General features: G+C 42.1%; 1 protein-coding gene and 1 long non-coding RNA gene across 5 annotated transcripts in view; both read right to left on the minus strand.

The window, feature by feature from the left end:
* Positions 1–16560, minus strand: part of LOC142138328 (uncharacterized) — a 58853-nt gene that overhangs the window by 31763 nt on the left and 10530 nt on the right. For all 4 annotated transcript variants that reach the window (XM_075194923.1, XM_075194924.1, XM_075194921.1 and 1 more), the window contains exons 4-5: positions 15566–15594; positions 7052–7085 (exon numbers count right to left, since the gene is read on the minus strand). In XM_075194923.1, the coding sequence (XP_075051024.1) occupies positions 7052–7085; positions 15566–15594 (63 nt within the window). The remainder of the gene's footprint in view (positions 1–7051; positions 7086–15565; positions 15595–16560) is intronic.
* LOC142138330 (uncharacterized) lies at positions 7232–15555 on the minus strand. The gene is made up of 2 exons (XR_012688008.1): positions 15467–15555; positions 7232–8360 (listed from the first exon to the last, which is right to left on the minus strand). It is a non-coding gene; the product is annotated as an uncharacterized LOC142138330 (long non-coding RNA).

Consider the following 16560-nt stretch of genomic DNA (forward strand, 5'->3'; position numbering starts at 1 on the left):
TTCTTCCTCCCTGCTTCTATTAGCTGGTGATATATCACCTAATCCAGGTCCCCCTCACTTCTCCCACACACATATCTAAACACTACAGAAATCTGGCAAACCTCAAACACATAACCTGTCTCCCCTCTCTTCCAAAGTCCTTTAAATGTGCCCTTTGGAATGCAGGCTCTGTTTGTAACAAACTTACCTCCATTCATGATCTCTTCCTCTCATACAACCTCAAACTTCTAGCAATAACAGAAACATGGCTCACGCATTCAGACACTGCCTCACCTGCAGCCCTTTCACATGGTGGTCTCCATTTCACCCACACCCCCAGACCAAGAGGCAGACAAGGAGGGGGGGTTGGACTACTTCTTTCCCCTCAGTGCACATTCACAGTTCTACCAAGTGTCCCATCACTCACATTCACATCTTTTGAAGTACATGCTGTTAGATGACAGCAACACACATAGAGAATGGGTTAAAAATCCTATCGCCCCCCTGGTCCACACCAACAATTTCTTGAACACTTCTCTGCATGGCTCCCTCACTTCTTATCTACTGATATCCCCACCATCATCATGGGTGATTTCAACATCCCTATTTCTAATCCACGTTCCAATGCTGCTTCCAAACTACTCTCTCTAACCTCCTCACTTGACCTCTCCCAGTGGATTGAATCTGCTACTCATCAGGATGGCCACTGTCTTGATCTTGTTTTCTCTAGACTATGCTCAGTTTCTAATTTCCTTAACACTCCTTTCCCCCTCTCGGATCATCACCTTATTAGCTACTCGATCACCCCCAGTTCTTTACCGTCCCTAGTGTCAAACTCTTCCAAACCTCCTCGTACCCGCAGGAATATCAACGCTATTGATTTTCAACAGTTTTCCACCTCTCTCCAACACCTTCTCTCCCCAATTTCTACATTCTCCTCCCCTGATCGGGCAGTACCCCATCTTCATCAAAGCCTAGCAACTGCCCTGGATCAAGTGGCTCCAGCGACACTACATACTTCGCATAGAATTCGTTGCCAACCGTGGCACACTACAGTAACACGAACTCTACAAAAACTTTCTCGTAAAGCAGAACGTCACTGGCGTAAATCTTGTGCCTCTAATGATTTCATCACATATACTGATATTTACCACTCCTACAGAAATGCTCTGTACACTGCTAAACAAGCATACTACCGATCTCTTATCTATGCTCAGGCTTCTAACCCCAAACGCCTCTTTAACACATTTAACTCTCTTCTGAATCCTCCTGCCCCAAATCCTCCAACTAACATCAGTGCACAGGATCTTGCTTCCTATTTCAAGGACAAAATTGAAAAGATCAGGCTTGAAATGGTATCTCCCTTGACAAGCAATCTGCTCAATTCCTTTGTAGCACCCCTCTGACACTCTCTCTTCATTTGATCCCACAAATGGTGAGGAAGTTTCTACTCTCTTCTCATCTTCCTACTCTACCTCCTGTCCTCTTGATCCCATTCCCTCACAAATGGGTATGTCCCTGTCTCCTGTGCTCATTCCCCCTCTAACTAAAATCTGTAATCTATCTCTTTCTACTGGTATTTTTCCATCTATATTCAAGCATGCAGTGATTACTCCCATTTTAAAAAAACAGAATTCTGACCCTAACTCTCTCATAAATTACCGCCCCAGCTCCCATGCCCCTCCAAGCTTCTCAAGAGAATTGCCTACACCCGCCTCACACACTTTCTTACAGCAAACAACCTATTGGATCCTATTCAGTCAGGCTTTCGCTCTCAACACTCCACAGAGACTGCGCTGACCAAAGTTGTCAATGATTTGATCATAGCAAAAAATAATAACCAATACTCTCTTCTAATTCTCCTGGATCTCTCTGCTGCATTTGACACTGTTGACCACTCTCTCCTCATACAAACGCTACAATCCCTAGGTCTTGAAGGCACTGTCCTATCCTGGTTCTCATCCTACCTATCTATCCTACCTAATCGCTCTTTCACTGTTAATTTCTCTGGATCCACCTCTGCTCCACTTCCTTTATCAGTTGGAGTTCCACAAGGCTCAGTCCTAGGTCCTCTGCTATTCTCTATCTACACCACTTCTCTTGGAAAACTAATAAGCTCCTTTGGATTTCAGTATCAGCTCTATGCAGATGATACACAAATTTATCTATCCTCTCCTGATCTTTCACCATCTGTGTTGTCTCGCGTTACTGACTGTCTTTCTGCCATTTCATCTTGGATGTCTTCACGCCAACTCAAACTCAATCTTTCAAAAACTGAATTAATAATATTCCCACCCAAAAACAGAAGCTTCCTGCCTGACATTTCTATTTCTGTCGATAACATGACAATAAATCCCACCCTGAAAGCTCGTTGCCTAGGTGTAATCCTTGATTCACAACTGTCGTTTATTCCCCACATCAACTCTATATCTAAATCATGTTACATACACCTAAAGAACATTTCCAGAATACGCACATATCTGACAAGACACCACAAAAACATTAATTCATGCACTCATCATCTCCCGCATCGACTATTGCAATTCCCTACTTACTGGTCTTCCCAAAGTCATACTTGAACCCCTACAATCTATTTTGCACGCAGCGGCTAGACTTATTTTCCTTACAAACCATCATTCCTCTGCTGAGCCACTCTGTCAGTCTCTACATTGGTTGCCTGTATTTCAACAAATCCAATATAAAATTCTTCTACTAACATACAAGGCCATCAACAAAATTGCACCGACATACATTTCCTCACTTGTCTCGAAATATCTCCCTACTCGACACCTCCGTTCTGCACAAGATCTATGTCTCTCCTCCACTCTCATCACATCCTCCCATTCTCGGTTACAGGATTTTTTCCGGGCTGCACCTACTTTGTGGAATTCCCTCCCACGCACAGTAAGACTTTCCTCTAGTCTTCAAACCTTTAAGCGTTAACTGAAAACCCACCTCTTCATACAAGGTTATGATATTCCTCAACCATCATCTTAATTTCCCTACATTACCTTAATACCATCCTCTACACTGCTAACGCAAGACAACAACCTTCTGACCAACATTGCAACACACACAGCCCACTCAGTATTTTTACCGTTGCAGTCTGGCTGGTCCATTGTGCAATATGACGTAGCACATGCCCTTGTGTTTCAAACTCCCATTGTCCTATAGATTGTAAGCTTTCGAGCAGGGTTCTCTTACCTCTCTGTCTGTATGTATTACCAAGTATTGTCTTATTAATGTTTGTTCCCAATTGTAAAGCGCTACGGAATTTGCTGGCGCTAAATAAATGTTGATGATGATGATGATGATGATGTCAGTTACACAAAAAGATCCAGAAAGCTGCAAGTTGCAATATTTGGGTTATTTTTGTAGAACTGTTTTTTCATGGAGACATCACACCAGAGAAAGTGTGTATTATTGGGAAGTAAAGCGAAAATATGTTTGGCCCTGTTGATAACCTGATTTCTTGGTAATAAAATCCTTATATATTTTAAATTCATCAATAAAACAAGCAAAAAGGGTTCTAGTGTGGAAGGCACATTATTTTAAACTGCCAATTCTAAGACTACAAATTACTTCAAAATAAATGAGTTATTGAATATTAATTTTATTTCTCAAATTGTTAAAATCTGAATCCAATATACAGTATATAGCCACTTTCTTTGTAGATTTTCTTTAAAGGGCATTATATACCCGATTGGAAATCCCTAGAATAATATATATATATATATATATATATATATATATATATACACACACACTATATAAATGCCTAGTGGCGTGTGTGGTAAAAAAAAACCACCAAGCTGCAGCACCACCTGCTGGGCAGAGTTATACACTGACCTATATATTTCTTGAAGGAGAAGTGACAGTTGGGAGTGGTTGGTGGTTGCCGTGGGGTGACAGTGGGGAGTTTTTAACACCTTAAGTAGCTTGATGATGGATGTCGCGATGAAGATGAAGGATGAGGTGATGGAGAAAAATGATGAGGTGGTGACATGTGGACAAAACCACGTTAAAAAGGGCGCTTGCGTCGGGAAGTAACGCTCTTCCCAAGGAGGCCTGGGCTAGGCCCAAATGCATGACAAGAACCTTTTGAACAACTTAAGTAGCTTGATTTGACTAGAAAGCATGAGTATCATGCACGGGTTAACTTGTGTGTGTGTATAATATATTAATATATATATATATATATATATATATATATATATATATATTGAAATGTTAACCTCAATGACCAGTATTAACAATAAGACATGGAGTTGGAGCTCATGGAATTATTTTCCTATATGTCTTTCAGATCAAAGTTTATTTATTTTAATGTCTCAATTCTCCATGTACAATATAATTTTATCAATCAATAGATATGAATATATCAGTCCAGGCTGTAGTACTCAGGCTATAGTACTCGTCTTTATATTCCCATCATAAATCATTCTATCACAATATTTATGTGGCTCCAGGTTATTGTTACTGTACTTGTAACAACTTGGAGGTCTCCCATTCACATATAGTATTGTAACCTATTGAGTTAATCCCAGATCACACACAGTCTGTCTATTAGCTTATTGCACACAGCTGATCACATACACAGATTCTACAAGTCTGAAAAAGATTTTCACAAATGCTTTAAATGTTGCTGCGACACATTTTCTGCATCCTGTTCACTGATAGAAATATTAACAAGTTCCAACTATGAAATATTATAGGAGTGATTCGCAATCAGTTATACAATACCCTTACAAGAAAAATTACAAAGAGCATGTCAGATATCTCTAAGAGGACTCTTGTCCTCTTTGATTTTAATGTATTGCACTCAAACAGTTTCTATATATCACAATTCTATTCTAATATTTCGCTGGAGATCACAGGACACTATATACAGTATATTGGATTCCCATTTTAACAATTTGAGAAGTAAATTTAAATTTTAATAACTTCAAATTTATTTACTTTGAAAAGTAATATGGTGTCTTAGAACGACCAGTTTAAAATAATGTCTTTTTGATGTGTTATAATTCGTTCTAGGGCAGCACCTCAATATAATAAAGGGTTGGGATATACTACCAGTGGAAAGTTAAATCTACTGCTATAACTCAGATATTAGTGTATTGGAAATGCTACTATCTGATCAGAGGGGATTTTCAAACCAACATTTCCATGGCCTTGGAATTGCTTTTAAACATAAAAACAGATTCTCTTCAAGAAAACAGTGGTATGCAATGAGTTGCAGGAAAAAATTTAGAGTCCTCAAATATATTCGGAGCTGTTGAACATTCAGCCTGGGTATAAAACCCAGGTGTCATTACAAAAGATATAGACTGATACCCGTTTATGCTGCCAGCTTAAAACACACACCAAAATTGCCTCTATAGCGTCTATGGAGTTACATGCTTACAGATAATGAAAGGAATATTAAAGCAAATATGAGAAGAAACTATACTATACTTTGTGGGACGCATGGGATGAGTACTCCAACACGGCGGTTCCCAAAGTGTGCGCCGCAGCTCCCAGGGGTGCCGTGAGCATCCTCCTCTCTCACGCAGCTCGACATTCAGTGACAAGCTGCGTGAGAGAAGAGGATGCAGGGTCCCGACGCCGCGCGGATTGGTAAGTTTTTTTTTTGTTTCTATTTTTTATGGCTGGCAGGTGGCGGGCTAGAGGAGGGGAACAGGGCGGCAGGCTAGAGGAGGGGAACAGGGCGGCAGGCTAGAGGAGGGGAACAGGGCGGCAGCGTGTCTGGACGCAGAGGGGGCAGCGTGTCTGGACGCAGAGGGGGCAGCGTGTCTGGACGCAGAGGGGGCAGCGTGTCTGGACGCAGAGGGGGCAGCGTGTCTGGACGCAGAGGGGGCAGCGTGTCTGGACGCAGAGGGGGCAGCGTGTCTGGACGCAGAGGGGGCAGCGTGCCTGGACGCAGAGGGGGCAGCGTGCCTGGACGCAGAGGGGGCAGCGTGCCTGGACGCAGAGGGGGCAGAGTGCCTGGACGCAGAGGGGGCAGCGTGTCTGGACGCAGAGGGGGCATATTTGCATACAACTAAATAAGTATTTCTGTCCTGACTTAAATAATTATTACATTTTTTTGACCCAACTACTTCAAAAACAGGACTGCTCAGTAATTATTTTGGAGGGGTGCCTTGAAAAAATTAAGGAGATTCTAAGGGTGCCGCGAACTGCAAAAGTTTGGGAACCACTGCTCCAACAGATTCAGTCTGATCGTTCCTACCAATAATAAACTTTTTAATCGAATTACGTTTTTTACATTCTGCTGGGCTGGACCCAACACTGCAAATAACATCAGTCTAAAAGAAATCATCATTATATAATTGAATGCTTCTACACACCCAACAGAAGTACAGATACAAACAAGTAAAAGATCAGCAAGACTGCCCTCCATGCAAGTCTTCCGCCTAGACTAGAGTCTATGCGGCCTCTCCACAAATTTGGACTTAAATAGTAAAGTAAGACATCTACCACCATTTTCACTGTGCTCAGAATCTTTCTGCTTGACAAAAAGTGGTTTGCATATACATTAACAATTCCACCACAGGCCATTTATAGGGCAAATCAATTAACAATAAAACCACTTTCAGATTGCCACCCCAGCAATATCCCATGCATATGAACCCGCAATATTGCTGGGTGGTACAGAGCCTCCCGGGTAGACCATGTTCACACTAAATATGGGTCTGCCAGGTTTCCCTGACATCACAAGAGGAGCTCTAAGTGGCTCCTCTTGTGATGAGGATTTTTTTTCTCCAATGGCGTTTGGCGAGACCCGGGTTGAAAAAAACCCGGGTCTTACCATTCACACTAGCGGCTACCCGGGAATAACCCTGCAAAATACCCAAGTCATTCTAGATGCCCCTGGACCAATATACACAGAGCTTCAACCCGGGTCATCGGGGCTGGCTCCGGTAAAAACCCAGGTCTTTTAGGCAGTGTGAACGAGGTATTACAGATGTCAAGAAAAACAAAAAAAAAAAAACAATAAAACCTTCAATCGATTCACACATAAATGGCCTATAAAAATGTATTTATTACATAATAACAAGGCACAAAACCTTACCAATAAAAGTTGCATCCAGGATGGCAGAAGAATCCTTAATATAAGTAAAAATAAAAAGTGTAAGAAACTTTAAGATGAAAACAATTTATGTATGGGGATGTCTTGCTCTCTCAATGTAGTGTTTAGTATAGGGATACAGTGTCCAATAAACTAATGAAACACACTTAATAAATCAACTACATTTATATATGTGGTTATGCTTTTCTACAAGAATAAAAATAAAAAAAAGCAATAATGACAGTGCATGTGCGGTGCCTACTTGGACAGAGCTCTGTATCTGTTGAGCTTAATAACTTGCTCACTTGCCAACAATTAAATGCCAAGAGATAAGCAAAGTTTTCACTGAATATTCATGCAATTTCGCATTTAACTGCAGAATTTTACACGCTTCTTCAATGTGCTTTGGTTTTAAATACTCCACAGAAATCCCCCTATCATTATTGTCTTTGTGTTGTCTCTCTTATTGGTTCGGTTTCTCTCGTCCCAATGTATATCTAATTTTGCTTGCACAAGAGGGAAAGTGTGAGCATTCATTAATTTAATGTACAGTATTCACCTTAGTAATGCACAACCTCTCTCTCTCTCATATATATATATATATATATATATATTTATTTTTACACACAGTTGTCTAAAATATTAGCTGCACAGTAACCCAAAACATCACGGAACCTACTCCGTGTTTGACTATAGGGAAGACTTTCTTTTTGTCTTGCTTTCTGGGGATCATAGGGTCATGTGCTTTACCAAAAAAGCTCTAATTTAGTCTCCTCTGTCCATAGGACATTCTCACAGAAGGAATTTGGCTTGTTCAGGTGTATTTTGGCAAACTTCATTCGGGCCTTCTTATGTCTCTATCTCAGCAGCTGGCAATCCTACCATATAACCTTCTTTAAGTTGACGAAGGATGGTGCGAGTTGAGACTGTCGTACTTTTGCCTGAAGGTCAGCTTGAATCAAACGCTACCCAAGTTCTCTCTTTCCATGGAGGTTGGCTAAAGTACCAATCGTCTGCCTGACCTCCTCAAACAAGTATCTGCCTTTCTTTCCTTTCTCTGTGCATATTGCAGTAGACATACTGACACAAAAGAGGAGAAGGAGATGTTTCCCTCTATTGAAACTCATTTCATGAGCAATTTTTATACTGCAACCAAAGGCGAGTTCAGTTCCATAGTGGAGGAGAATCGCCTGCTTAAAATCGAATTATTTTTTACCATTTCCAAAAGGTGCCAATACTTTTGTTTGGCCCATTTAGGGATATCTGGGTGTAATAAGCTACAATTTTTTTCTGTTCTTTGTGTTTTATGCCCCTGTAAACCAAAGAAATACCAAATATGTTAATACCAAAATATTTTTTATTTTCTGGAAGAAATGGTGCATTATTAGAAAAAAAACTGCAAAGTGGCAATATTTTTGAACACAAAACTAAAGACTTTTGTCTTTGCCTTCCTCAAAACTCCAAGCTAAATCCTATATAAAGTCAAGGAACAAGGCAGGGGTGCCAGGTATCCACAAAGTGCTGTTTGCTCTGGCCTTAGGGCTGCTTGCGTTAGTGTTACAGGCAAACCCCAATGTAAAAGTGCTTCAGAAAGGCGGGAGAGAATAGAAATTTATTTTTATTTGCTAATCACCTCCTTCTTACACTTACTAGCCCATTAACAACTCTGACAAATCTTACGCAAGTCCTGTCGGAATGTCAAATCTGAAATTTGATATTGCAATACTCCATCTAGTTTGTGGAAAAGTATCAGATTAAACTTTGCTTCCTTCATAGGGACAATTACCTTCCTTATCTGTAGATTAATTAACTAATTTCCAGAACTCATTATAGAAATACACCATCAGGATTTACTCAAGCAAACTTTTAGGGATTTAGAATTCCCACGTAGCTCCAGTGTGCATGCTTAACATGGTGAAAATGGTTAACCTGCCAAGGTGAAGGTATATTTTCAGGTCCCACCTAGTACTTATAAGATGCAAAGAAAAGCTTTGATATAATTTTAAAATATTGTATTTAATAACAAATCACAAGTATCCTAACAAATCCTGTTCATACATATGACAGTAGGGAACACTCTGTGTCAAGTTTTATTAAGTATTACAAAGTGATACGGATAGCTCATTTGACATTGGTTTATTACACAGGTTTTTTTTCCCACTCTGGGTTTACCTTCAGTGAAAACTCGCTTTCCCACTTATAGTTGATCTGGCCTTATGTGCAGCACAGCATTTCAGTAACAAATATTCAAATGTACTACTCTATATATTAAGGCACTCCGGGATGTTTATCAACATTTAAAATCATAGATTTTATTGGTATACCTTAACATGTATTACTGATTTCATAAAAGAAAGCAAAATATAAAACCAAAAGTGACAGTGAAGTGGTGAACTAATGTGCAGTAATAAAAAGCACACAAAGCGAAACGCGCATTGATGTTGCTTTGCATCACTCTCCCTCTCTGCTACTAATCCCAAGGACATTAGTTAGATTCAGCAGGCAGCTAACAGTTCACTTGATCTTCCTAACACAGCTATTCACGGCCATTACCCAGCTTTCAACAGGCAGTAAGCAATAAACTGTTTATTGCTGCATGCTATTATAATCTTCATCACCGTTGTATTTAATTAGGATTCAGCAACTATGGGTGTATGTAACAACTACAAAACAGCTGACATATTTTTCTGAGTAACACACTAGTCTATTGCTCTATATACAAATAATATAGCAAGTTGCAAAACATCAGCCTTTTAATATATGTTGCCCTTGTGACAAAGGAGTTTTTGAAAAAGAGTTGTGTGGCTCTAATTGGGTGATATATTTCATAATCTCTATTGGAAGGCTATAATAATTTTTCAGCCATATATTTGACTATATCATCCATAAATAATCTATATATTAGAAATGAGCAGCTAGCTATATGCAAACTAATATTATTACAGCTTACAGGCTGAATGACATCAATTTTGAATGCTGAGTACCAAGCTGTAATTAAGTGGAGTTTGGCACTTATCTAGTTAATGCATCATGCCAACAAACCCCTCTCCTCTGCAACGCCCCTGTAGCCTCTTCAGTTAAAGCCCCAAGGAAGGGGAGTCAACCAACCAGAGACCAAACAGCAGAAGGGAGAAAAGGCAGTGTCGCCCAGATGGAATCAGAGAAACAGATTTATTGTGGAGTATAAAAATCCTCTTTTCTTTTTCATCCTATCTGAGGGACACTTCTACCACAGGGACGTACTAAAGCAGCCCCCTTAAGGGAGGAACCGCTCTGACAGCCTGGCACGTATAGCACTATGGCCAAAACTGGCATCTGCAGACACAAACACATTGAATTGATACAATTTTGTAAGGACCAAGTAGCTGCTCTGCGTAACTAGTCCGCCGAGGCCCCATTTCGTGCAGCCCAGGACGCCCCCACCAAACGGGTAGAATGGGCAACAATACGATCTGGCACAGGTCAGTTATCCTTGATATAAGCCTGCTTTATAGTCGACGTAAGCCACCTTGCAATCGATTGCTTGGAGGCTGGCCATTCTCATCTTGAGAAATCAAAATAAAATAAATAAGGAATCCGTGCGGCGAATCTTTGATGTCCTATCGACATAGATTCGGAGAGCTCTGACTACATCCAGAAACTCCATACAGCATGTTCCTGAAGATTGTGGCTTCTCTGGAAACCACTTTAGGCAGGAAAGTAGGAACTGTTCTGAGAACCGCCCTATCATCGTGAAATACAAGATATGGTTCGCGACATGAGAGCGCACCCAACTCGGAAACTCCAAGAACCGATGCAATAGCTATTAGAAATGCAACCTTCCATGTTAAGAACCGTAATTCCACAGTATGTAACGGTTCAAAAGGAGGCCCTTAAAACATATTAAGGACCAGGTTGAGATGTCAGGGTGACGTGGGCAAAACATATGGAGGTTGGATATGCAGGACCTCTTGCATATCCTGACGTCCGGTATGTCTGCCAGCCGAAGGTGAAAAAACACAGCTATGGCCGAGAACTTTTAAGGAACCCAGGCCGAAGGGCCCCATCCAGGATATCATGGAGCAAAGCAAGAACCCTTGAGAGGTGAACGGAAGCCGTGTGGCAGGGTCGGCTCTCACACCATCTAATGTAACTACGCCAGATGCGGTGGGAAATGCGAGACTGGTTTTCTAGCACGAAGGAAAGTGTTCACTACTTCTGGAGAGAACCTTCTAGACCTCCATAGGTTGGCTTTAACAGCCATGCCGTTAAATTCAGCCGACGTAAGACGATGTCGGAATGGTCCTTGTAGAAGGTCTTCTCGAACAGGTAACCAAAGACCTGGACCTACCGCCATCAACAGAATTTCTGCATACCAGAATCGCCGTGGCCAAGCTGTAGCAAACAGTATGACTGGGAGTCTGTCCTGCTTGACTCACCTAGGTTACCCTAACCTGAAATCCCAGGGCATTATCATTACATTCATGGCCACCGCCAAGGGATCCCTTGCTCTTGAGCAAAAGTATGGGACCTTTCTGTTGTGACGAGATACCATTAGGTCCTGGTCCGGGGTCCCCCATTGTAAAACCAAAGACCTCCTGGATGGAGAGACCATTCCACTGGCAGAATCGCATGCTGGCTTAGATAGTCTACTTCCCAGTTCTGGATGCCTGGAATAAAGACTGCGGAGATTGAGGGAAGGTGGTTTTCGACTCAGGTCAAGATCTGAGCTGCCACCTCCATTGTTCCAGCACTCCTGGCACCCCAGTCTGTTAACATAAAACACTGCCATGACATTGTCAGACTGCAGGCGGACCGGGTGCACATGAAGGATGTTCTGGGTGCCCTGTAAGGCCATTAGCATGGCTATCAGTTCCAGTAGGTTGATGGAGAGGTCTCCAGAGTGGAGATTCCCTGAGGTCGCAAATGAAGGACCACAGCCCCCCCCATCCCTGTAGTCTGGCATCTGTGGATACCAAAATCCAGAACATGATGCAAAGAACCTGCCTGCTACCAAATTGTCCTGAACCATTCACCATCTGAGGGATTGTTTTGCCTCTGGTGACAAGAGTATCAGTTGGCGTTCTAATTTCTTATGGGATCCTGACCACTTCTTTAAGAAGTCCCATTGCAAGCAGCGAGAGTGAAGTCGACCATAGGGAAGAGTCTCGTAGGTCGACACCATCTTTCCTAGTAGGCGCATGCATAAGAGGACCGACGGTCTGTGGCAGGTCAGAACTCATATCGTAGTGTCCTGCAAGGATCGATATTTGTCTTCTGAAAGGAATACATTTTGTTTGTTGGTATCCATTATTGGTCATTCTCTGGCATGGAGTTAACTGGGATTTGGACCGGGCCACCTGTGCCTCTCCAGGATCCTGATGGTGAGTTGCAGGTGCTGGTCTAGCAGGTGAGCAGTGACAGCCTTGATTAGTAGATTGTCCAGGTAGGGCACTACTTGAACTCCTCTGGAATGAGGACAAGCTGCCATTTTTGTAAACACCCTTGGTGCTGTTGAGAGGGCGAATAGGAGAGCTCTGAATTGGTAGTGAGAAGGTCCCACTATGCATCTGAGAAGGGCCTGATGTGCCTTCCAGATAGATACGTGGAGATGTCTATTAATGCCATGAACTGGTTTTCTTCCAGTCCATTGATAACTGACCTGAGGGATTCCATTCGAAATCTGTCCATCTGCAGTTGTAGGTTCAACTGTTTTATGTTCAGAATAGGGTGGAAAGAGCCATCTGGCTTTTGGACCAAAGAGAGGCTGGAGTAGAAACCTTGTCTTTTTATGGTGTTCCGGGACTTTGCGGATGACATGGCAGGTCTATTATGTATCCTCTCGTCATTAGCCCGCAAATCCAACGGTCCTCTGAGGACTCTGCCCACTGATCTTTGAACAGAAGCAGATGTCCCCCCCCACTCCCGCAAGCAGGAGGGGGACCGTCAATCTGCCGGCTTATCCGAGAGTTTAGTAGAAGGACGATTCGAGGACGACCTACCTCAGTGAGTGTCCTCTGGTGCCAGATGGTCTGGACCTGACCAGCTGAGCCCCACCGTACCCTATGCTTTGGGACATTAACTGGGAGGAAGGTACTTTTGCCTCCTGTGGCCTGGCAAATTATGCTGTCCAATTCAGGCCCGAACAACACTCCACCTGAGTAAGGAAGAGATTCCAGAGATTTCCTTGATTTGGTGTCTGTATCCAAGGACCTCAGCCATAGGGTCCATCCTGGCCGCGACTGCCATTGCAGAAGCCGAGGAGATGAAGGCTGCGCTTTGAGCAGCCTCATATAAATATCCTGAAGCCTCCTTGAGGTGTAGGGCAGGGGGAAGCAAGTCTGAATCTTGCAGATTTGTTGCCAACTGGTCAGCTCATGTTTCAATAGCCCTGGCAACCCATGCTGATGAAAACATGGGTCTAAATGACATGCCTGCTGCAATGTGGATGGACTTTATAAATGCCTCTATCTTACGGTCAGTGGAATCTTGCAGGGTGGATGTTCTTGGAACAGGGGGTGTGGTGTGACGAGCTAAGCGCGCCACTGGCGTATCAACCCTTTGGACCTGTTCCCAACGGATTAGGTCTTCTTCTTGTAAGGGATATAGAGCAAGGTACCTTCGTGGAATAACGAACCAGCTATCAGGTTGTTTCCAGGATGCTTCTGCGATTTCTTTCAGCTCCACTGATGGAAGAAAGCGGACCGCCTGTCTCCTGACCTTTTTAAAGAGACTTTGATCTGTAGTTCTAGTCTCTTCTAGGTCTAGAAGCCCTAATTACCTGTCGGAATCTTGGAATCCAAGAAACAGTTTAACCGATCTAGGCCTCTGACCAAGGATGCAGACGAAGCTGGTTCTCCTGTAGTAGGGGCTTGAGAGGAGAGTACGGATGGATCCCCCGCCTGTCCTAAGACAACGGACTCTGTGGTCCCGCCTGTTATTAGGGGGTCTATTGTTCCTGAGGTTGAAGGAAGTACCGCAGCAACCGCCAGAATCTCTTCCGGCTCTCACTGTCTGACAGCTGCCCATTTGGCTGAACGAGTGTGCTCTGTGATAGTACAACAGAACACACTTCTGTAAAAGAAAAAAATAAAAGGAAAAATAAGTTAAATAAAAACTCTTAAATAAGGGAAATAAATCTTCCTAGCATAAATAACCCCAATTCTCTTGGACACTCAACTAAAACTGAAGCGGCTACAGGGGGGTTGCAGAGGGGAGGGGTTAGTCAGCATGATGCATTAACAATTTAACTAGTTAAGTGACAAACTACACTCCCCTCTCACAACCCATGGTAGTAATGTCCCCCAGATAGGATGAAAGAGAAATCTATGATTTTAAATGTTGACAAACATCCCGGAGTGCCTTGATATCAATACATACTTCCTTTCCTCTCGTGTATACAATTAAGTATTCAGGTGCACCATTCAGATAAAGATCTATAAAGATTTTCTAAACATATCTGGATTACCAAATAAGGGAATGTCTCCCATTGTTAAAACTATTTAAATAACCTGGTGCGGTTACCTTTTTTTTTTTTATACATCAAAGAAACATAATTTTACAATTAATCAGCAGGTCACAAATACTCACAAGAAAGAGGACAGTATTAGGCTCAAGATTTACTTATCCCCTTTGTGTCACCTCATTTGTCTGCCCCTCCCATCTAGAATGTAAACTCTCACAAGCCGGGCCCTCTTCCCTCGTTTGATTACCTATGGCCCCAGCACCCTGTACATAAAAAAAGCATTGTGTGTCTTCTCTAATTTCCACAATCAGTGGCTCAGTTCCTGTTTGTTGCACTCATTCCCCCGAGCACAGGCTCTGCTTTGCTCTGTATAATATGACTGTTATGGCATGTAATGTACTGTTTTACTCTGTGCTCTCTGTACAATGCAGACCCTTTGTGTCACTTTATAGACAAGACGATTCCTGAATACTATAGCTTGCCTAGGGGCTAGCATTTAGGATTGAAATAGGTCATGGCCTAATCCCACTGTTAAATATAAGGCTTAAGCTCTGATGTATACATTTCCTATATGAAACATAGGTTAAGACGTCTTAGTATTTGCTGTACCATAAAACCTTATCTAGACATGCTGATTTAATCTGTGATCCTGGGAAGCTGCATATTTCTGAAATATAAACACTGAATTTATCTGTCAGAAACAGACACAGCAGAGAACACCAAATGTCTCTAAATAGATACACTCACCAGTCTTTTGTGGCTAGGGTAGATATAACATAGTATTTGCAAAACTAACAAATACTGATAGATTTGAGGGAAATTTTCAGCCTCATTACTATAATCTACTGATTTATACCCATTCTATAATTGAACTTGCTGGACCAGTTCGAACGCAACTTTAACACCCAATATTCCTTACAACATCGTTTACGTTTCACCTATTGTATACCCAGGTAAAATTTTATTTTTCTAACCTTAAATTTGAGTTTTGTTACTTCCCATCATAAGTGGGGAAAATTATTGTAGTTGTACTCTTTTAAAAGTGAAAACAACAATAAAAATGACTGAGATACCTTTGTTTCAAAATTCCATGGACGTGGGCCTACAAAAAGAAAAACAAAAATTAAACATGACATATATTCAGTTCATCACTTATATTTCCTTAGAGAACTAATGCATCCTTTCTCACCGTTTTGTGATACATATTCAACACATCTGCCTCTACCCAATTATTACATTTTTGCTGTGATAGTTGTGTTAAACCCTCAGAGTTCTTTGACCTGAATAAAAGGACTCAGCCTGCTGCCTTGTGATTTTTATATACACTATATGGACAAAAGTATTCGGACACTTGACCATTACACCAACAGGGATTATAATGACACTGTATTCAAATACATATACTTTAATGTGGAGTTGGTCCCCCCCCTTTTGCAGCGATAACAGCTTCCACTCTTCTTGGAAGGCTTTCCACAAGATGTTGGAGTGTTTCTGTGGGATTTGTGCCCATTTATTCTGTAAACATTTATGAGGTTAGGCACTGATGTTGGACGAAAAGGCCTGTCTCACAATCTCCGTTCCAGTTCATCCCAACGGTGTTCGATGTTGATCACAGCTCTGTGCGGGCCAGTCAAGTTCTTCCACACCGAAAACTCAAACCATATCTTTGTAGTCCTTGCTTTGTGTACTGGGACACAGTCATAATGGAAAAGAAAAGGGCCTTCCCCAAGCAGCTGCCACAAAGTTGGAAGCATAGCATTGTCCAAAATGACTTGGTATGCTAAAACATTAAGATGGCCCTTCAATGGAGATAAGGGGCCTAGACCAAAGCCTGAAAAACAGCCCCATACCATTATCCCTCCTCCAACAAACTTCACAGTTGGCATAATGCAGTCAGGCAAGTAACGTTCTCCTGGCATCTGCAAATCCACACTCGCCCATCTGACTGCCAAACAGAGAAGCCTGATTCATCACTCCACAGAACATGTTTCCACTGCTCACACAGTCCAGTGTCGGTGTGCCGACACTTGGCATTGGTCTTGGTGATGTGAGGCTTGTATGTAGCTGC

This window comes from Mixophyes fleayi, chromosome 2, assembly GCF_038048845.1.
Source record: "Mixophyes fleayi isolate aMixFle1 chromosome 2, aMixFle1.hap1, whole genome shotgun sequence".
In the NCBI taxonomy this organism is placed as follows: domain Eukaryota; kingdom Metazoa; phylum Chordata; class Amphibia; order Anura; family Limnodynastidae; genus Mixophyes; species Mixophyes fleayi.